Source organism: Vicugna pacos, chromosome 2, assembly GCF_048564905.1.
Source record: "Vicugna pacos chromosome 2, VicPac4, whole genome shotgun sequence".
Classification (NCBI taxonomy): Eukaryota; Metazoa; Chordata; class Mammalia; order Artiodactyla; family Camelidae; genus Vicugna; species Vicugna pacos.
This window is the reverse complement of record NC_132988.1, coordinates 80004284-80028004: the sequence shown is the minus strand read 5'-3', so window position 1 is coordinate 80028004 and position 23721 is coordinate 80004284. Positions and strand designations below refer to the sequence as shown.

At 35.5% G+C, this 23721-nt stretch overlaps 1 protein-coding gene across 17 annotated transcripts in view; it reads left to right on the top strand.

Moving 5' to 3' along the window:
• The window catches only part of MAPK10 (mitogen-activated protein kinase 10), a 441578-nt gene that overhangs the window by 360615 nt on the left and 57242 nt on the right, over nucleotides 1–23721 (top strand). For 13 of the 17 annotated variants that reach the window (XM_072942909.1, XM_072942895.1, XM_072942942.1 and 10 more), the window contains 5 exons: nucleotides 7965–8094; nucleotides 12567–12625; nucleotides 13454–13592; nucleotides 14301–14466; nucleotides 16926–16997. In XM_072942909.1, the coding sequence (XP_072799010.1) occupies nucleotides 7965–8094; nucleotides 12567–12625; nucleotides 13454–13592; nucleotides 14301–14466; nucleotides 16926–16997 (566 nt within the window). The remainder of the gene's footprint in view (nucleotides 1–7964; nucleotides 8095–12566; nucleotides 12626–13453; nucleotides 13593–14300; nucleotides 14467–16925; nucleotides 16998–23721) is intronic. The other 4 variants (XM_072942926.1, XM_072942936.1, XM_072942882.1 and 1 more) reach the window with 1 other exon arrangement.

Sequence of the window (23721 nt, the reverse complement as noted above, 5' to 3'; positions counted from 1 at the left end):
GAAGATAGTATCTTGGCATCTTGAGTAACACAACATTAAGTTAAAATGTGCTACTTGGCTTATTTAAACTTTTGTCCTCCACTTATTTAATGCCATTTTCCTAACATATTTAAAGCTCTGGAAATAAACATTTTGCAGTAGAAAATAGAACTCCATGAAGTAAACATGTAGGGGATATGGCGCTAAATCCTTCAGGCCATCCAGGAGCACAACTACTTTGAGGACAGCAGAACATGTACTGAAGGGCATCATATGGTAAGTGGACCACAGCGATTGCACAGATCAACTGCTGCAGGGGTAGAATTCAGTTTCATAAGTATCAGCCCAAATGTCAGAGTAGGCGAGGTGAATAAAGAAAAGATGCACAGTAGATAAAGAGGAACAGAGCAGTAACAAAGGAAAGCGGTTCAGGGGCTGGAAGGAATAGCTAATTCACATTTTTAAAGTCCAGAGGTGTTGGGGTCATTCGCAGTTAGCAGAGAGCACCAGCTGTCAGATTAATGGAGGGCAAGCATGGAGCAGGAAATGCTGTGCTGGGCAGGCCTTGGGGGACAGAGGCTAGGTCCATGGGCTGGGCAGTGCAGTTTATTCCTGTCGTAATTGTATGTCCTGTGTGCAGGAACCATTTGCAATTCCTGTGGGTCACTTAATGGGTCTCATTAATTTGGCAGGTGTCAAGAAACAGTACCGACCTCTGAGCCAAAGGAACCTCTTACCGTCTTTAGTTCCGTTAATTTTAGACATAGTGCGTGTTTACTACAAGGCCAATCAGAGAGTCGCCGTTTCAGAGTAGTTTCTTGCACAAATAAAGATGATGTGCTCAATATACTTCCACTCCTTAGCTGATTCTGACATCATCCAGGTTCTGACACTCACCTAACATGCATGCAGATTTGTAAGGAAAATCTTATTAAAATAAAACTATTAAATATGAATCAGACTTTGAGTTTTATTGCCAGGAAATAGGCAAAGGTAAGAATGTAGTAAGAATAACCCTGGAAGAGCAGTGACCTACTTCTGCCTCTTCCGTCTTGTGGAAACAATGTGCAAAAGCCTCTTTAGCAAGAAGCACATTGGCCATCAGTAGTCGGAGACCATATCATTTCTAAGTTGGGAAAACTTAGACAGTGAAAGGCACACTAAAATACATTGGTGGGTGTCAAAATAGTACTATTGAAATTGAAAAAAATTACGTAAAACATAAAAAACAAATGCAAATAAAATTTTAAAATGTGTTCACATTTGTTTACCTAAATATTAAAAATATAACATGAGAAAAATAATTATTCTTCATATATCCTCATGTATTGTAATCAACTGAAACTTTTTAGCCCTATCTTGTCTGTCATTTGGTTTCACTGGTATTTTCCTGAAGAAGACTTTTTTCAATGTGATTTTTATTATTTGATTTGTTCAGCCTTTCTTGCTTCAGTTCCTTCCACCACATTTCAGTGTGCTTTTATTGACAAGTATTAATTTATAATAATATCTATTCCCTAAAGTTCTTAAGAGCTGAAGTATTGAGATGCTCCATTCACTAAATCCTATGATTAAAGATTTTTAAGTGATTTTGGAAAAAATGCATCTGAAATTTAGGACTTACTTACAAAAAGTTGTTCTTCAATTGGAATCATAAGGGGTGCCAAGAAAATGCTGATTGCCTTGCTGAAGCATCTTTACTTTTTGTTTCAACATCTGCTTTGTCTCCAAAATTTTGTAATAAATTTTGCATAAAGTTATGTACGTGAATGTGTAAAAATATTTACAAATCTTGGCCACCTTTATCCACAAGGGGATCCTGCCTTTTGCATAGAAAAAGATCCAGGCAAACTCCACAGCTGATTGCTCTATTTGACTGTGGGTTACTGCTTGTCAAACGTTGTGTTCCTCAGAAAATACACTTTGAGATGATGATCAGATGCAGAAAATTTACTAGGGAGTGTTTTGGGGGTTTAAAAGGAAAGGGCGGAAGCAGAGAATGAAGTTTGGCTGCAGTGAAATCTCAGTGGAAGCCTCAGGTGACCCTGTTGGGAATTCTGAAGAGGGAATCAGCCTTCCCAGCTGTCCTAAACTGGGGCGAGGTGGCCAGGCTTTTATAATCGCAGGTTAATCAGTCACTGATTGAAGGCTGCTCATGAAGAGAGTGTAACTTTGGTTGGGCAGCTCTTTTCAGCTGAGGTTATAACCACAGGGGGCTCAGAGCTGAGGGGCTGCTAGCAGCATTCCCAGCGGCTGGGATAAAGTCCTTAGTCCTGAAGGGGAATCTTAGCAGTGCGTCACAGCGCCCTCACTGCCCTTTGATGCACTAATGGACTCCTGTTCCTGGGTTTTCCCCCCAACATGCTGAGAAACAATTTTCAGAAAATCAGAAACCAAAAATGTCTAGAGCCCATGAGAGTTATAATGTATAATGAAACTTAGATATGCCTGCTTCTAGACTTCCTGTTATATAATATAACGAATATCTTTAATAGTTAAGTCCCTATTAGTCATAATTCTATTACTTGTAATCAAAAGCACCCCTAACAAAGTATAAGCAAATTGATCTAGCCAAGCAATTCAATGACAAATTAATCCAAAAAATCAACTGTTGGCTTTTTAAAAAAATTTATTTTGTATTGAAGTATAGTTGATTTACAATGTTAGTTTTAGGTGTACAGCAAAGTGGCTCAGTTATACGTATATATGTGTGTATATACTTTCAGATTCTTTTCCATTATAGTTTATGACAAGAAATTGAATATAGTTCACTGTGCTATACAGGAGGTCCTTGTTGTTTATCCATTTTATATAGAATAGTGTATATCTGTTAATCCTAAACTCCTAATATATCCCTCCCCCTTTCCATCTGTTGACTTTTGATGGGGGGATTAGGGAAGGCCTCTACTGAGGAGATGATATTTAGACTGAAACTTGAATTACGGGATGGAGTCAGGCAAGTGAGGATGTGGAAAGAGCATTCTTGGCAGAAGAAACAGTTACAAAACCCTGAGGTAGAGGTGATTTTGCAGGTTGGCCATGACTAGAGACTGTAATGTTTGGGCATAAAAGTGAGATATTTGTGGGCACTGGGTAGAGATTTTTTTGATAGTTTTCAATTAAAGTCTTGGCTTTGGGAAAAGGTCAAAGTGAGAACATGGGAACATGGGAAAAGAGCAGTGAAGGGTGCAGCATATATTCCAGGACAGAATTTGCCCTGCCCAGCTATGGCTCAAGATGCTTGAGGTGTTCAGTGAAGTTTTTTAAAAATTTTATTTTCTAACACATGAAGTTTTTCTCATAATGCCTAGAGATTTTTTGTTTATTTTTTATTTTTTGGCCACAAACAAAGTAATGTGATCAAGCACATTTTATATGTCATTTAATTTTAAATGTAATAGGGAAGGGGAACAAGAGAAACTATCAAATAAATAATTATGACTTAGGAAGAACATTTAGCAAGAGGTTATCTGCAATTACCAGAAGGGAAAAAAGCAAAACAACGGATTTTATGTTGAGAACAAGACTTGCCTACAGGGATGTGTTGTGTGTGCGTGTGTGTGTGTGTGCGTGTGTGTGTGTGTGTGTTTATATAAATACATTCAAGGAAGTAGACATGGTTTTATTGCATTATAAAACTAGATTAAATGACAGGAGTAAAACAACAGAAGGCTATATCTTTCTTTTATGGATGAATCTGGTAGAAGTGGAGTTAGTACTGTATGTCAAGAAATTGCTAGAATATGTTTAGCAAAATTGCTGGAAAGTTGCTAGAAGTTGCTGGAAAATCTTCATAAAGATTTTTAGCTTTTTTTACCTGCAAGATGACAAAAGGAAAACTACTGAAAGAAAAAAAAAGTAGAATCTATAAACCAAGACACAAAAAAAGAATGACAAGAGTGACGGAAAACTCTCAGAGATTAATTTGTGACTATGCAGCAGGGATGCCAATTTGCAGATGTGTTTGCTAAACTGCTGCCAGTAATCACTGAGGAATTACAGAAAATGGGAAAGATTGTAGTGTCAGCCAGGGTTCATGGCAGGAGACAGAAACATTATAAGTAGGTAAAGATTTAATATGGTAAATTGGGTGATTGCAAAATCATTGGAAAGCCTGGAGAAGTGGTCTCTAGTCTGGGCTTCCTGGAATGACTCCCAGACACCAGAGGGCTGAATTGCCAGGGGAGCTGCCACCTCTGAAAAACTGAACTTCCAGAATACATGATTGTAACCGAGATTTGGGAAGCACAGAGCTGGAACTGTGCATTCATTACTGCCGTCATTGCCACTCCATCATGCTGGTTACAGGGCCCTGGAATCTGGAGACCACTGCTGCCTCTGCTTCAACCTCTCTTCTCACCCAGGAATCTGGACAGTGACATGAATCGCTGCTTCAGAAGAAAATCTCACGTCTTCATGAGACCTTGCTTGCCAACCGAGAAATGTTAGGAGATGACCACCCTCACTTTTGCCTTATGAATCTCTCATGGTTGCATCTGCATGGCAGGGCCATACTGGAATCCAGAGTACTAGCTGCAAAAGCAACCAGGAATTGTATGTGTAGCTCTCAAGTCTCTTCAGAACAGGAAGGCATGATGCAGGACATAAATGGAATTTCGGTGAGCCAAAGCACAGTATTCTATACAACTGTAGACAGGCAAATATTCTTATTTCTTTAGAGGGAAGAAAGAGGTTATGAGAGACACCTGATGAACTTGACATTGGTCCTAGTATTAGTTAGAAAATATACTCTGTAAGTCATTAGGAAAGGATGTAGTGATCACTGGGAATACAGGTTTCATTAAAAACAAATCATACAAGATAGCTTATTACAGTGGTAAGTAATAGAACTACAGAGCTATAACGTATCTGGATTTTAACAAAGCTCTTGCCTCAAACTTTTATATCCTGGGACAAACTTGTGAAATGTGGTCAAGATAGTGGTATAGTTGAATGGATTTGTGATTAGTAGAAAGATTAAAAACTGCTGATTAGTAGGTAAATGTCCAATTATAGCACATAAATATAAAAAGTTATTTTTTATCCTGGCCTGCATTACACAATGGCTCCACCAAGGACACTGACTTTGAAAATGCTGGTCGTCATTATTTATTGAGCGCTCTCTCTGGATGAGGCACTGTAGATATATTACTTCATCATTTATGACTGACAACAATCTTGTCAGGTTATTATCATCTCTGTTTTTAAGTATGTGGAAGTTGATACCAGAAAGTGTAAATGAATTGGTCATAGCTCCCCATCTGTTAAGGGACAGTGCTGAGATTCAGACCTGGAACTGCTTCAAGAAAGAGGTACCAGAGGGAGAGAGAGCGTCACCATGTTTCTAGGAGAAACTGGCCAGAACCTGCCAGGATCCCCAGGGGGCGGCATTTTCTCAGTTGTCCCACTTGGGCTCAGTGTCTTGCAGGATCTGTTCAGTATCTCAGGGACTCAAGCTCACATTGGCAAGCCTCACTAAAGGCTCACGCATGAAACCAGATGCCAATTTATTAAATTATGAGATATGTAATAGCCAAGCTAACCAAATGTGGGTGGAATTCTTGCATGCAAAATTCTGAAGGAGAGCCCAATGAGCAGAATTTTGACTGCAGAGGATAGAGTCAGCCCAAGGAGACACAGATCAGATTGCTAACTGGCTGCAGTCTCCAACAATCACAATAGGGATGTCTGCCTGGCTGACTGTGGACCCTGGACCTATCTGGGAGGGCACTTTCTTATTTGGCCAGGCGAACCAGAATTTGCCTCTCTGACTCTTTCCTAGGTCCACAGGACTGACTGCTATTTTTTTGCTAGATATTTAAACGATTTAAATTGTTTGTGCTTAAAATTTAGTCTTTCTCTTTGAGGTGATTGTTCTCATCAATTTCCTTTTTTTTGTTTGTTTGGCTTGGTTTTTTTGGCTTGTTTTTTAATATTCAAAAAAATTTATTTTCATTTGAGGGGTGAGATAATTGGGTTTATATATTCATTTCAATGGAGGTACTGGGGATTGAACCCAGGACCTCATGCATGCTAAGCATGCACTGTACAACTCAGCTATACCCTCCTACTTCATCTGATCAACTTCCTGCTGATACAATTTCTTAACTTCAGAAAGCAAGTTCAGCTCCTATATTTCCAAATTCACTGTTGTCCTTGTGCATTACCTGTAAGGCTCCTTTGACTCTTTCCTTTACTCGTGCTGCCACTGATAGATTAGCGAGAACAAATGCAAGAACAGAAGTCCCATTGCTGACATACAGAGTTGAATAACAGCAGAAATTTTGAAAAAGACAGAATTTTTAATTAGCATAGGCTCACTGTGTGTCAATAGTGTGTGATGTATTTACCCAAGAAGCCAGGACAGACTTAGCTGTATTAACTGTGTCAACAGATTGAATGAGCAAGCAAGTGAATGAAGGAGTTAATAACCTTTCCCTAGTCTTTACTGACACTCCATGCTTAGAGTAACAATGTTTATTTAGTCAAGGGTTCACATTTTCAGAGGGTATCAACAGACAGGAATATATTCAGAGGAAACTGACCAGATGGTAATAGGACTTGAAATCACACTCTGACAAGTGGTGGTAGGACCACTGGTGATATTTAGCTTAACAAAGAAAAGACTTAGGGAAAAAATAAGAAAAGCTTAGAGTTATTGAGAGTTTACTGAATGCGTATAGAGTAGATTGAGCATTGTGCTCTGTCCTTTAAAGGATTTCAAACATTATGGGTCTATCATAATTAAAAAGGGACTTTATTTTGAGTTGCTCTGGAAGGCAGGGCTGACAGTAATCAATAGAAATCACAGAGAAATAACTCTGCTCATAAGAATGATGACATTTCTAACTCTCAAAGCTGTCCAACAATAGAATGAGCTGCCTTGATATAAAAGGGTCTGTATTTTTGAGGATGCTCAAGCAGACTGGTCAAACTTTTGATGGATATATTTTGAAGAGGAGTAAATACTAAATGGAGGCATAGACCAGATAAACTCTGACTGTACAATCTTATTCTGTGAGTCTTTCATTATCTTACAATACAGTTACTCCTTTCTTTATCTTTCAATTTAGTGGCCTGAGCCCTAACTGGTCAATGTCACTTTCAATTCAATAGATCAGTAGGATACTGGTTGCTGTCTCCCATCCTGGCAACTAAGACAAAATCCAGCACAACCCAAATTTGCAGGGATGGGAAACATTTTGTGAGTGGGTTTATTAGGTATAATAGCAAGAAGGAACTCACTTCCTTTTTTGATCGCCATGTATTCTGAGCATGGGAGAAACAAATGATACTCTGTACTGACTGCCTTTTCAAAGCATGGTAAATGATCATTCTCAAATAGTTTGAAAGCTTCAAATGTTAGTAGCATTCATTTCTGTCTTTGTATTTAAATGTAGTTGTTTATGCTTCTGAAATCCTCTCTGGTTGTGTTCCTTATTTCAAGCTTTGTTATTGTTAATACACTTTGAGCATCAGCTCACTTATGCATTCACGTCATTTAATCTCACACCTTAAAAACTGGTTCCTGCGAACGGGTAAAGAATGAATGTCCACTCAAAATAACCAGAGAATGTTAAAGTTTTATAGCTAAATATCACATATTAATATTACATTGTAATAGATATTATTAGATATTGATAATAATCGATATTATCTTATCAGTAGATGAGAAATTCAAGCCCAGAGAGATTAAATGACTTGCCACAGTCATGCGGCTAGTGGGAAAGTTGAGCACTTTTCTTTATTCTTTCGTTCCCCACTCACTGATGCAATTATATGCTGTTTTCTTTTCCTAGCAAATAGAATGTTTCCATACTAGTCACTCTTATGTCTTTATTTACAGTCTGATTGACACTGGACTTGAGGAGCAGGTATTTGAGTACATTCCAGACTCGTATTTTCCCTATCCCTATCTTTAGTTCAGTCAGGAATTCTAAGGGCTCCTCTGTTCTTAACTCTGGATTGTGTTTGCATCTCTGCAGTGCTGCATATGACGCTGTCCTTGACAGAAATGTGGCCATTAAGAAGCTCAGCAGACCCTTTCAGAACCAAACACATGCCAAGAGAGCTTACCGGGAGCTGGTCCTCATGAAGTGTGTGAACCATAAAAACGTGAGTTGTTATTTTAAACCTCTGGCAGTGGGAGGAGGTAAGATTGGGGAAAGAAAATCAGTATGCCAACTTGAGTAGGAAAGACTTTCTTTACTTTGCAATTTCTGTCTCTTAAGATTGTTTATCCTGCCCATATGCTACATTTGATTTCATTGTCCTCATGGTAGCTTTCTGCTTAAAAATCATCTGAAAACCATATGGCATGTAGGGGATGAATCTGATAGCTATTTCCCTGTTAAGAAATAAACTGTATTTGGTCATCTTGCTCGAAATTAACCAGAGAGCTTCATGCTTTTCCAAAACAAACAAACAGACAAACAAACCAAAACCAAAAATATCTTATAGAACAAAATACTGCATTTCTTTATAATTTAAATTTAATTATTAACAGGTGAAGATTTGTATCTCCTTTTTGTTTTAGCTATAGGTGGCCTCCAACTGTTCAGTGTGCACACTGTGCTTTGGCATCTCGCTTTTTGTAGGGCTGGGCAAATGTGCAGGGACATATCTGCAAAGCGCTTCAGAACAGGATTGTCAAGAACATTTCTCGTTGGAACTCAGCAGGGAACACTATTACAGGGCTTTCTTCACTTCAGAGTATAATTTTCTTCAACCACTGTCAAAGGTGTCAAGAACTCTTTCTATGCTTTCATTCTTCTTAGTAAGGAGAAATGGGAGATAACTCTTATTTTAATAAAGACAATGTTCATAGCAACATTATTTACAATAGCCAAGACATGGAAACAGCCTAAATGTCCATCAACAGATGACTGTATAAAGAAGATGTGGTATATTTATACAATGGAATACTACTCAGCCATAAAAACTGGCAACATAACGCCATTTGCAGCAACATGGATGCTCCTGGAGAATGTCATTCTAAGTGAAGTAAGCCAGAAAGAGAAAGAAAAATACCATATGAGATCGCTCATATGTGGAATCTAAAAGAACACAAACAAACAAAGCATAAATACAAAACAGAAATAGACTCACAGACATAGAATATAAACTTGTGGTTGCCAAGGGGGCGGGGGGGTGGGAAGAGATAGACTGGGATTTCAAAATTGTAGAATAGATAAACAAGATTATACTGTATAGCACAGAGAAATATATACAAGATCTTATGGTAGCTCACAGAGAAAAAAATGTGACAAAGTATATATACATGTTCATGTATAACTGAAAAATTGTGCTCTAGACTGGAATTTGACACAACATTGTAAAATGATTATAAATCAATAAAAAAAGTTAAAAACAAATAAATAAATAGATTATAATTATAATTATTACATATACATATAATTTATTACATGTAAACATATAATATAAATAATTATTATAAAGATATAATAATAACTCCCTACAAAGTTTTTCTTGAGTATGAAAATCACAGAATATAAGAAATTATCCATGCAGTTTTATAAACAAGTAAATTTGTCATGAGGCTAACTGTCTATCAATGGCACTAAGAAGAAGCAAATGTATGAGAGTTTAGTTGAAAGAGATTTGAAATACAAATAAGTGGATTTAGGCCTAATGAGTGTTTCTCTTTTCCTCTATTACTCTATTCCAATGACGCTTTAGCTCAGTCATTTGTTTGACAAATACTTGTTAAATGAATAGAATGTGCCAGGTATAGATCTAGATGCTCTAAGATGCTAAGAATACAGCAGTGAAGATAGGAGAGACAAATTCCTGCCACATGGTGCTCACTGGGGCGACAAAGGCAGTCTGCAAAGTAGGTAGGTAAGTGTATAGAATGTCAAATACTAATAAGTGGTATCAAGAAAAATGAAGCAAAGAAGGAAGATAAAAATTCTGGTCAGTGCAGAACGGGTAGGGTTATTCTTTTAAACAGATTGAGCAAGAAAGGCTTCACTAAGAAAGAGAAAGCTTATGAATTATGTACCCACCTCTCATTTGGCCACGCGAGGAGCAGATTTCTATAAAGGAATACGGAAATGATGGAAAGGATGATTCCAAAGAAAAGTCATTCTACTAAAACAATTTGTTCTTTCTGTGTGCTAAATAAAGGCAGGAGCTCGATTAACCGCATGACCAGTGCAAACTCTTTCTGTGATAGCAAAGAGGATGAGAAATACTGTAGGCAATGGAAGATGGACACGAACAATAAAGCAACTGTATGGGAAGTTTTGATAGTTTTTGTTTTCATATATTTGTATCTCTCTAATCCTCCTTCCAGCCCCTATAATGCAATAAATTCATTTGGAGGAATTCTCAATTACTTGGCCAATTTGAGGGAATCATACCCTCATCCTTGATTGGAATATGGGGGTTCACATTTATGATACCTAAAAAGGATTTCCAAATTGAAATGGGAATTTGTAAGTGGAATCCTGCCTGCTACCCCCTTTTATGTGTGTATGTGCATATGTTTGTATGCATGTATGTTTATAAGTCTGTGGAAATAAATTTCCAGAACTTGTTAGCAGAGATGAGTTTCACCCTAAATATAAATTCCACAAGCAGAACTCTGTTAATGCTGTGGAAAGTAAAGTGAAATAGTAAAGGAATCCCAATTAAATTTTCAATAATAGAAGAGCCAAATCCATTTAGAAAATGAACACAATTCTAGGAAGTGATAGCTGACATTATTGTGGGGCCATGACAAACATTGATTCACATCTGAGCATTTTAAGATGCTCGAATAAAAAAGGAACCGAGTCAGATTCCTGCCTGGAAAGCATTGAACAAAAATGGAAATAACCTGTGATGATCTGATTCTAAAGACAAGATATTTGATTAGTTATTAGTAGGAATTCAGATTTATAAGGGACCAAAGAAAGAACAGAGGAGAAATCCTCAAAGGGAAATCAAAGAAGATGAAGGTGATAAAACATGGGCATGGCAACCAGAATACATAGTGGGGACTTCACCTTTTAAAATAATAATCCTTCATTTACATAACATTGTAATTCTATTTTCTAGACTAATTTAGATTACCTAGATTATTTATTTACCAGGTAACATGGATTAGCATTTTTTCATCTTTAAGGGTTGTTTGTGTGTGTGTGTGTGTGTGTGTCCTACACACAGTCTCTGATGTTTCTGTTTGAAGAAATATAAAAATGAATTACTTTCCAAGATTGATAAAGTACTAGAAAAACAGGCTTATGATGTATGTTCCATTGATACATGTAGACATTTTTCAAAACACACCATAACTAAGTATACAGAATAACAAAGCACAAATTAAATTAAAACTTTAATCACAAGTTTTAAAAATATTTTGAAACAATTTTATTTCTATATGCATATTTCATACCACAAAGTTGCTTCAGAGGAGATAATCTTGGGTGTTTTGATATGGTATGACCATTGCCATGTATATATATGTAAAAGTATTGGATGATATTGTCACTTTTTTCCTCAACAAAAATCTTCAACAAATGAAAACTACTGAAGCTTTAAAACATTCCCTAGAATTGACTGCATTTCTCAGATATTAAAAACCATTTTGCTTTATTTATTATTTCATGCTTATGAAGTTTACTGAAATTCATTAGTTCATGTCTTAAAGATGTGTAAATTTTAAGCTTGTTTTTGTGAAACGGTTGTGTCTGTCCTATGAGTAGAAGATTGTTCTCTATATTTTTTATTTTTACTTCCCACTGGCACATTAATACAGAATATTTAACTGAAAGACAATTTTGAGTTATATATGCATGCAATTTATTTGCATAAAACAAATTTCTGTTCAAAATTTACTTATACTAGAAGATAAACTTCTTTACTATTTAATATATAAAATAACTAAATCAGGAAACAAAAAAGTTTAAGAAACAGCATTTTGATAACTTCAAAAATACATTTTCCATTAAATTCATCATTGATATCATCTAAGATATACCTTTCCTCACACATACCATTGGAGCATTAGTTTAAATAATATTTGAGTGTGAAATAGAAGCAAAAGAAACCTTTAGTTTCAACAACACAAAAAAGTCTTGACTCAGAATACCTCCTTGACATAGAACACTGCCTTGACTCAGAACGCTGCCTTGACTTAGAACACTGCCTTAGGACTCCACCTTGTTTGTTTGAAGGAGGACGTGGCCTTGCTAAGTCTTGCTGGGAGTTTCACTGCTGCCTTACTTTTCTTACATGGCTTTTCCTCCTTTTTGGTTTAATTATATTGCAACCTATATTTACCAAGGAGGACCACACTCTAAAGCAATATCACGGTTATGTATCTTCTCTGATACTTCTTTCTGTCCAATTTTTAATTGATTTTAACCTGAAGACAGATTGCATGTCCTTTCTGAATACAGTTTTCTGTGTTCTGTGAGATACTTCTAGAAAATTTTTCCAACTTTTCCGTTTCCACCATAGCACTAGTATGTATGTGACTTTGAGTTGGAATAAGTACTTGTTTAAATATGTTTTTTAAATAGTTAATTTTCTCCCTTTTTCTTTCTCTCCTTCTATCCCTTCCACTGTCCCTTCTCCAGATTATTAGTTTATTAAATGTCTTCACACCCCAGAAAACGCTGGAGGAGTTCCAAGATGTGTAAGTAACAAAACTCGTGAAGGAAGGGGGAGCATAGCATTCAGATAACTCAAGTGATACTGACAAAAATTAAATGAATGCAATCCCTTGTGGACACCAAAGGGAGGTGAGGACTGGCAGCAAATGGAAAGGATCCAGGGATAGGACAGGAAGCTCTGTTTCTGGTGTTACCTCCTGGAAAGACATTTCTGCTACTCTCTGAACTTCTGGCTCTTTGTGCTTTGTTGTCCCATGTTCTTGGTTCTATCAGAATCAGAGAAAGCTTATTATTTATTTTACATTTTTTATTATTTTTAATTTATTCTGTGAGCTTTCTAGAATGAGTCAACTCACTTTGAGAAATATTAATAAGGGACATGATAAAAATCATCTTTAGCCTTCATTTCTATTTTTGTGGTGCTTTTGATTTTGTGCCCAAAAAACCTACCAGAAGTATAGTGACAATAAGCAGAGGAGAGGAAATGACTCCTTTGTTTCACACACATACACTGCATTTAATGGAAGATGCTATTCTGAATTTTTTTATTTGTAATCATAATACTCAAGGAAGAGTTCAGAGAATTCAGGGTGAAGTGAGAACAAGATGAAGGTAGAAAATATATGGACAGGAACCACACACTAATAAATGCTACTTCTGTTAGCACTCACGTGGTAGGGGTACCATGGGTAACATGCATGCAATACTTGCAAGTTTTTCATATTCTTAATTTGTCAGAAGTTGAGCTGGAAAGTTGGGGAGACTTACTGGTTTAGGAGAGGATTCTGACTCGTTTGAAGCACTTCACAGGCCTTGTGATTTGGAACTAACACTGTGGATTCACCTTGCAGTTACTTAGTAATGGAACTGATGGATGCCAACTTGTGTCAGGTGATTCAGATGGAGTTAGACCATGAGCGAATGTCTTACCTGCTGTACCAAATGTTGTGTGGCATCAAGCACCTTCACTCTGCTGGAATTATTCACAGGGTAAGAACACCTACTTCAGAATGATAATTAAGATGCTTGTGGAGAAGAGAAAGAGCAACTGTGGATTCTTTTCTTCATGTAGATGAGCTTGGTTAAATATAATATGCATCCTCATTTATTTTCCTATAGAATCAGCCATTAATCAGAATCACTACTGTGTAGGAGGAAGCTTCAGCACCCTGCAGTTGATTTTGTTTAATATTTTGTTTCAGCTCATTGAGAGTCAGCTTCTGAGAAGCCTTGTGCTTTCTAGCCCCTTGATTGGCAGAGGTCAGAGGTGCAGCTGAAACAAGACAGTTCCTTTCCGTTGTTTGCTTCTGGTCCATAAAGACAGCTGCCCTGATCTGCTCTTCTGTCAGGCCTAGAAACGAAATATAAGCTGAAAGGTTCATGTTGCCATAAGGAGAAACCTAACAGATGACAGTAAATGATTTTTTTTCCAAAACCTCTTTCCAAGATGAGCTTAAATTGTAAAAATGATACAGTTCTTTTCTGAGTTTAAAAAAGTTTCTGAAGATATTAAAACAAAAAATCGAAACGCTAACTGTAAACTTCTCAGGGGCAGCACTTTTTTGCTTTTCGTAGGGCTCTCCAGTCAAGGGGGGCCCATCTGTGCTATTGCAAGGCTGCCATGTCGACTGGGTAGATGGAAACCATATATTCCATTTGAGGCTGGCTTTTAATTTCTTCTCTTGTTCCTATTGTCAGGACTTAAAACCAAGTAACATTGTAGTCAAGTCTGATTGTACATTGAAAATCCTAGACTTTGGACTGGCCAGGACAGCAGGCACGAGCTTCATGATGACTCCGTATGTGGTGACACGTTATTACAGGGCCCCTGAGGTCATTCTGGGCATGGGCTACAAGGAGAACGGTAAGGACGCTTCTGAGCAGCAGCCACAGAAACTGTGAAGAAAATGAGGACACAGTTTTAGATAGCCGAGAGTAATGTTCTCTTTCAGTCTGTATGAATACTTTTTTTAAAAAAATAGAGTTGCCAGCTTTCATATTCAGAAGTTTTTCAAAAATACTACTAGGAAGACTCACCCGTTAAAAATGCGAAGGATGTTTCTGAGAAGTAAGGTTGGCTAGAAGAGCACTGAAATGTTACAGCTAACACGAATTACAAGCGGAGCCTGATTAAACAGTCAGGTGGATACTCATTAGCATAGATGCTGTAGATATTGAGAAAATTTGCTTTTTAGGTGGCAGCTCAGCTCAAAGTGAGTATAAACAGAAAGAAATCCGTCTACTCCATTTAGCCCTCTGGCTTTATGTTACCTCTTAGATTGATGGCTCTAGTCCTAGGAAAAGACAAAAAGATACAACAAATCCTTGGAGCAAGAATCTTCACAAATGTTCAATGTATAGTCAGTTTAGAATAATCCAAAGTGTTCAGGTTGGAAAAGAATTTCTTTAACACTTTGAACTGTTCTGTAAGTAATTGTTAAGGTAGCAATCGCCTAGTAAGTTTTTATAAATTCCAAAACCATCGAGAGGGAAAAATATTAAATTTTACACTACTGCTTTCATAAAGAAAAGCTAGTACTCATGAGCACTTTAAAAGAAAAGGTAGAAAGAATCTTCAAAATGTATTTCGGTTTGATTTTACTGAAATGAAAGACTCATGAAATACATATTAAAAAGCACTGCAATATATTAACTTTGAAAAGAGTATTTCTAACAAGTAATGCGGTATATTAAAAACACATCCAATATATTTAAGAATTAAAATAGTTTTATATTAGAATTTATATATGTACTCAATGTACCTTTCATACTTATTTTTTTTATATTCTATTCTGTTTAGTTCCCAGGAGTCTATAAGTTCTAGAGGAGTAATTATCATTGTATTTTTATGTGTAGGTGATACAGAGTACTTTTTTGAAAATTCCCTGGCCACCAAAGTTTTAAAAAGTTTCTGACTTGCAGATTAGAAGAGAGCCAATCCTTTCGTGCATTTGTGCAGAGGAAGGGAAAAAAGTTCTTGGCAAGGTCAGGTTTACTTTGGTGAGCAATGGCAGAATTCTGTTACGTTTTGACTTGAAAGAGGAAAATCTGGTCCTCTTCTCAAGGCAATACCACCTCTAACTTATTTGGGTTTGATATTTGTATACTTTCTTCATAAGTTATTTATAAAAAAAAATCAAAGGGAGACTCAGTTAAAAAAAATTCAATAAATCAAGAATCTATAAGAATCTGGGGTGGGGTATCTGAATTTGCCTAATGTGGATTTTCAGATCTTTGCTGCACAGATGGCATGTAATCTCATCCCTTCCCCTTCCCTCACCAGAAAGGACTGCAAGTTGCTGCCTTAGTTTTTTGGCTTCTCTAGATCCGTGGAGAAAGCATACCTAGCACCCTCGTGCTGCCCTCCCACCTACCTATGGGATGAAAGTAACCCTGCAGAATAACCTGCTTGCTCCCACGTCAGGCATGCCCAGCTATCCCATCCACCTAACCTGCCTTCCTTCCCCAAGGAGCATTTTAGCCTAATGTTTTTGCCCCCAATTTCCCTTTGTCCTTACTAAAAAGCGAGTTGGAAGAGGGTAAAGATTGGTAAGAGAAGGTGAAGCATGTTTGGTTAACAAGTATGACAATTGAGAGACAAATGTATGTATATAATAACTTTTTAACACCGTTAATACTTTTTTTACTTTACTTCTAGATGACTCCTTTATACATATGCTAATTAATTATATATTTTTTTCTTGAAATATTTCAAATAGAAACTAAAACTGGTCTTTATTTACAAGAATAACTTCTGAAGGAAAAACTAAGCCCTGAATATCAGGGTTTCCTTCCAATATTTCTTTCTGCCTTTAAACCATGTTTCCGGCCATTTCCTAGTTTCTTGGATTTGGTTGCATTTACATTATTTTGGATTAAAAAAGGGGTGTCGCTAGTTGCCCTATTCCATGTAACTGAATAGAATAGAAAATGGAAACAGCCACCCCTAAAGGTTGATCAAGATTATTTTCTCTACATCCAGCAAATGACATCGAAAACCCTTTGGTGGCTTCTAGCCATCACCTGCCGTGGAGATGCTTTTGATTAAGCTGCTGTTTTTCCATGTTACCACTTTGTGGCACTAAAGAAGCAATCTAAGGCACTCACAAAGTAATTAAAAAAATAATTTGAGTTCTTACACTATACATTGTTTGTGTAATATTACAGTGCTGATTTTAATTCACCTTTTTGGCTAGCTTTTGGTGGGAGACAGAAATTGTACCTTCTAATCAAACTGTTCTTTTTCCTCCTCCTCCTGAGAGCAGTTATCTTAGTTAACTTTACTTTCCTCCCTTCTCTTCACTCCCTTCTCTCCTGTTCTAGTGGATATATGGTCTGTGGGATGCATTATGGGAGAAATGGTTCGCCACAAAATCCTCTTTCCAGGAAGGGACTGTATCCTTGTACCTTTCGCTGCAGCTTTACCTGTTTTGTTCTCTCTCCCTTTAAACACATAATGATTTTACCAGGAGAGTAAAGATAGAAGCAAAAAGTTGGGTAAGTGGTGTAACTGTGATTTTTAAAAAATGATTATTTCTATAATCTGACCAGTACTGAAAACTACCTACCTCAATGATTTGTTTTAATGAAGTTTTAATGGGATTTTTCTCCTTAAATTATTTTCTTATCTGTAACTCAAAATAGCAGTGCAATTTTTTTCTCATAAGTAAGAGAGGCCACCAAATCCCAAATGAGTAAAATATATTTATAATTAGCAGAAGAAGCCACTATTTGCAAGTATTTTCCATCTCCTTTCTATAACCATTTTATGCTTCTACAAATTTCGGCATAATCATTTCTCTTCTTGCTGATGCCCTAAGCTTCTGTCCATATCTTTAATGATCTGAATTACTCTTGACACTATACCCAGTCTTAAATAGGTTAAAATAGCACATTTTCCTTAAAATGTGAACTTCCACATTTAAAAATAATAATTATTTTTCAAATTGCTGGAGGTCAGGTGAATTTAAAATAGGCTTTCCTTATTTGACTTGGAGATGTGACTTAAACATAGATAATTGCTATTCAAATGAAATTCAGAATTAAAAAAATGAAATGTACAGTGTGGGGAATAGAGACAATTAAAAAAAAAGCAGTGTTGATTTGTGTTCCCTTACTGGGTCTTATACTAAATTCGATCAGAAATTTCTTGGAGCGATAGCTCTGCTTTGGAATTATTAAATGAGCTGGTGTATTTCTGAAAGGACCAAAAGTTCATTCACTAACAAAAGCACATATTTGTGTTTGTAATTACTGATAATAAAGTTTACATATTAATTTAAAAAATATTTTTATAAGTACAGAAATACCCTGCTAACACACAATTATGCAAATCTAAGTACAATTGACAACTTCAACAATGATAATGCCAGATTGAATTCAGTATATCACATATGAATTTTTGAAATTGGCCATAAATATGTGATCCATAACTCTATTAAATATTGTATTTGATTAATAAGAAGGATCTATTAAGGGACTTTTATTATGTAGGAAATATTATGATTGTTATTTAACAATAAGAGAAGTAGAAGAAAAGGCCAATAATAAAAAAAAAATCTGACAATAAGAAGTTGACACCACAATGAACATACATTTATGTAGTCATTTATTTATTCTGCCAGATATTAATGAGATATTCTCTAAATTCCAATAGTAATGTGAGTAAAGATATCTTCTAAAACTATGCTATCTACTAGGTAGGCACTAATCACATGGGTAGCTCTTGAAATTATGAAGTCTGAATTAAGAGGTATTATATATGCATAATACATATTAAATTTTGAAGATATAAAAAGAAAACATGCAAAATATCCCAATTTTTATATTGGTTACATATTGAAGTGATAATGGTTCTTTTTGTTTTATGTTAAGTTATTTATATTTTGAGGATCAATTACATACAGATCAATTTAGTTGATTTGAACGATATTGTAATTCACATTCATATTTAAATGTATTGATTTCATACAAAAGTAGGAGTACTTCGTGTGTGTGTGTGTGTGTGTGTGTGTGTGTGTGTGTGTGTGCTTTTGTCTTTGGGGTATAATACATTTCAAATAAAAAAGACCTGGAACTTCTCAGTCATTTTCAATGTAAAGTTGCACAGCCACATCTCTGTAGTGCACTAGTTAATGGAAAACAAAAAGTCACAATATACCATTTCCATGTGATGCTGTTGTTACAGGTCACTTGATTCCCACGTAGCATGGTTCTCTGAGATCTAATTTAGCTATTCAGGTATTTATCATTAAATCATTAGTATCAGATTTAAAAGCCAATAAAATTAGGAAGAGTCAAACTTTTTTTATAACCCAAACTACCCTTCAGATAAACAAGCAGAGATAATAGCACCATATTGGTAATTCTACATTCTTCCAGAAGTTTTTCTCTTGGAGGCCTTTTTTCCCATCTATCCTAGTTTATGTTTTAGAAAAATGTTTGACACTGAAAGTAAATTGTGAAAAATATCAACAATAAAATATATTTCCTTGATAAATATGACCCTAGAAATTTAATAAACCCTAATACACAATGTGTACATTGTGATTAGGGTTTGGATTCTACAGAATTTTGAAGATATAAAAAGATATATCCCATTCTCTGCTTATGATTATATGCAATATCAGGATTTGACAGCCTACTGCCATATATGATAATGAGCCTGCCTGCAGACTAAAAGTCAGTGGGGAAGTTACACAAAGACGTTCCAGTGGAAAACATCTTGCTTAAATTAAATTTTACTTAAATATGAGTAATAATTTCCAGATGAAATGCATTGGAAGAACTATCATCTCATTGAAAATGTTTCCATTTGTATTTAAATCCTTAATTGCCTATAATTAAAACTACAGTTTAATGTTTTAAGTCATGGCCGTATTTAAAAATTAAACTAAACCATAGAAATCCCTATTAAACAATGGATTACATATACTCTGTGTTTTTGAGTGGAATTGTTTCATTAATCTTTACATGAGGCTATTATTATGAGCTTCCTACCAATGATAAAGAGATCGGAGCACTGGATCATGCTTCTGGTGATCATAACTGCACTAGACTGTGATGATCAGACACAAGTTTAGGGGCTGATGCAGGTGATTTATGGGGAGAAGAATCATCCAATATTTTATCTTACTAAAATGATTCCATAATTTACTGGGGGTAAAATCAAAGTTTAGGCTATGCTAATTTATACTTTGACTATATCTTAGAGTCTTCAGAGACTTAAAAAATAGTATAAGTGAATAATTAACTTAGAATTATTTCTGATGAATTTCTCTGAGGCTGAAGAATGATGTTATAATACTCCATCATCATAATCAACATTATTTCTCTTTCTCGACAGAACTTTTTAATGTCCCCTTTTAAAATCTGAACTCTAAGCAAAAGTAATAAAACAGCTTGACAAATTGGGAAATCTTTTGAAATTATCATTGATGACTGAAGGTTTAGCTGTTTTCCTACGTTAAAACTGTTTTTGCATTTTGAGAATCATTGTGTGGGTTTCTTGACTATTGATATGATCCAGATGACAACACAAGGTAGCTTCTTGATTATTAAAATAAACTGTTGGCAAAATAAATACATACATATTCGCTTTTCCATTCATTTGTTTGCTAACTTTTTTAATATCCAAAGGAATATTTATGAAATCTTTGTTGAATTTCTTAATTATACAAACATACACTATTATACACTCAATTTTCATTACAATTTTATGATTAAAACCTATTTTTTAGGATATATGTTGACATAGTATACAGTATTACTAAAAATTCTTCTTAATGATGAAGTTCAAGTCAGAGAACAATAAATATGGCAGGTCTGCTTTTTGAAGCACTCCAATGATCATATAAATGATATCAGTAACTTTGCATTTCATTCAGATTTTGCTTCTTTTAATAACGAACTATAGTAAAGCAATTTTATGATGTTTCTTAGAATTTTTTTTTTTTAAGGACTATCTAATCACCGACTTCTTTCACCCACCCTTGAACCCAACAGGGGCATGCCATATTCTTGATTACTTAGGTCTCATGTAATACCAGTATAGTTTTCATTTAATACCAGTTCTTTCCTCAAGCCTGATTCTTTTTGTTTGTTTGTCTTTTGTTTTGTTTGTTTGTTTTTGGAGGGGAAGTAATTAGGTTTATTCAGTTTAAAGAAGGTACTGGGGATTGAACCCAGGACCTAAGCATGCACTCTACCACTGAGCTATAACCATCTCCCTCCATTCTTTAAATATATTCTTCCTAGTTTATTATTTCCATTCTACTTCAAATGGTAGCACCTTCTCTGAGTAAAACCTGTGATGTTCATTTATCTTGAGTTCTAGCCAGAGTTCTCTGGACCTGGGGAATGTTAAAGCAAGGCACACCTTATTCATTTGAAACTTCTGGACCATAAGCATATTGTCTCCAGTTAAAGCTGACAGTTAGGCAGCTAAAGTACCACTTCTTGCCTTTCCCTCTGATGACATGAGACATTGCAGTTAAAATAAAAATAATGTACATTTAATCTTGCCAAGAAGACAAGTTATCAAGGAATAGGTAAATGATTGGCTAGAAATAAATTTGAAGAAATAAAACACCCTCAAATTAACTGAATATCATATATTTTCTTAACTTAAACAAATAAAAATTAGGAACAATCAAAGTAAAGTGAACAAAAATTGGAGGCTAGTACAGATAGATATTCTAATCCTTCTTAGCTCTTTGAAATAACTATGCATCCTACCTAATAAACTTTTGCAACTAACACATTACTGTAGTCCAAGTCTTCTATCTAATATTAAGGCAATACAGCATTATCTCAAACTATACATAATTTATGACTTTAAATAAAATTGGGATGTAAAAATTTCAGTAGTCATTCTTTCATGCCCATAAGCAAATTGCCAATAATCACAAACAATTGAAAAAATAAGACAATTTTTTTCTATTTGTTTAAAAGAATCTATTTTCACCAGGAATTCGCTACTACTCTTATTTTTCTCATTATTCTGAGAAAATCTGAGTGAGACAGGAATCACTAGACCAGGAGCTGGAGATTCTGAGGTGATCTGAAAAGATGGAAGGAGGGTGTGGTTGTAAGGGGAAAATCCCTCTCCGAGAAATTTAGAGTAGGCCAGAGTATACTAGAGGGCAGGATGAGGCTGAAGAGTGATAAAAGGAGTTCAGAGAGGTATACAGAAAGGGTGCAGTGAGAGAGGACACAGAGAATGGACTTCCGGGGGTGGAACAGAAGGCAAGAGATTGAGCAGAGGGACCTTGACTGCTAGATGCCTTGGAGAGAAGCTATGAATGACCATGTACAAAGGTCCACCAGGACTGCTGGGTCCTCCAGGAGTTCCCTGTCCCCCAGAAATGGAAATGTAAAAGCATACTGGTTTTCATTATCCCTCTATAGCTCTGTAGACAGTGTACTGAACGATCTTTAAAAATAAAGCAAACTGTTTGAGGGGGGAAATGACAAACAACACAATACATTCCCTCGTCATTACTACAATGCTCGATTCAGACTCTCATTGGCCTGATGGGCTCTTAGGACAAAGTTCATGAGCAGTGATACCCACTGCAGGACTTTTCTCTTTTGTCAGCAGACAAATGAGTCTTCAGCTCAAAGCGCTCCAAGAACTGGCTTCTGGTCTTCTTTGTTTTAGTCATGTGACATCTCCTAAACTTGTTTACTTTGTAACATGCTTCCTTTGCCTGTCTTACAAGACTGCAGTGCTGGTAGTCATCTGATACATATTAAACATTAGATGTTTACAAACATACACATACCTGTAAATACCTTCAAAAGAAAAGGAACTCTGATTTTTGTGTATGAAGTTGGTTTGGAAGCATTCCAGCCCAGATAACCTTCAAATTGAATTAAGTAAAGTGTAAAAAATAGAAATAACTAAAAAAGACCATCTAGAGTAAAAAATTTTCTCAGAAGATGAGAAACCAAAATTATCTACGAATTCAACAGTAAAAGGAAAGAAAATGAATAGTTTGTCACTTACTAGAGCACTTCTTCGAGTTGACGTACAGAATGAACTAAGGATAATTACCCGAATCTTCAGGGAGCTTGTATTTAATTTGGTGATGACATGAGATATTCAGAGCTAGCATCTACTATTTGTTCATCAGAACATAGAAAGTTTAAAGAAAAACATTTTTTTCAGCATCAAGATTTCTTTAAATTCCTTATTTATATACACTGTAGAATTACATGGATTTTAAAGATGACAATTTTAAAAAGTTTGATGCAGTAAAAAAAATTATTAAATCTTTTTATGGCAGAATATTTTGTAAATCCATTAGTCTACAGTTTTATTTATAATTTAGTATAAATTTAAAATTAAAGATTTATATAATTTAATATATAGCTAAAGGTTTTCTTCTTTATTGTAAGTTTTAACGGATATTTTTGTTTTGTTAAAAAAGGGAGTCAAGGTTATAGTATCTTTAAAATAAAGGCTAAAAATTAATGATACCATAGAAGTTATAAAGAAAGAAAAGCAGGTTGAATAAGTAGACTCAAGGAGAAAATCTTTCCTATTTCCTGGCATTAAAATATTTAGCATTGTGTTCCATGAAAGTTTTTTACTTTTCTTACTTAGATTTACAAGTGCAAAATAGGTACATTCTCTGTTTATTTATGCATATCAGTAGTCTTTTACAACTCCATCTTTGCACTGAAGTTTAAAACAATGTGCTTTTGTTAAATATCTAATTAAATTTATAACTTTTAAAACAAGCTTTTCAAAGGAATGGTGTTCTGATTTTAGAAAACCATATTACATCTTCTTGCTATTGTACTTTGACGTATTCGTTGAAAGAAAATTTATCAAAACCCATTGTCTGAATCCTATGCTAAATGAACATATAATTAGGTTGAGGAGAAAAGCAGTATGGTCTTACAATTGTGTTATTAGAGCCTCACAATTTGCTAGATAGGAAACATTTATCCGGTTGCTGGATTGAAGCTCACACAGTCCAAAAATATTTCATCATAGATCACAATCCAAGCCATTAGGCAGAGTGTGGAAGTAGCAATAAAGTGCTTTCTTTATTTAGATTTAAACTGCCAGGGCCTATATTATATCATTCCTATCTCTTGCATAGAGCAG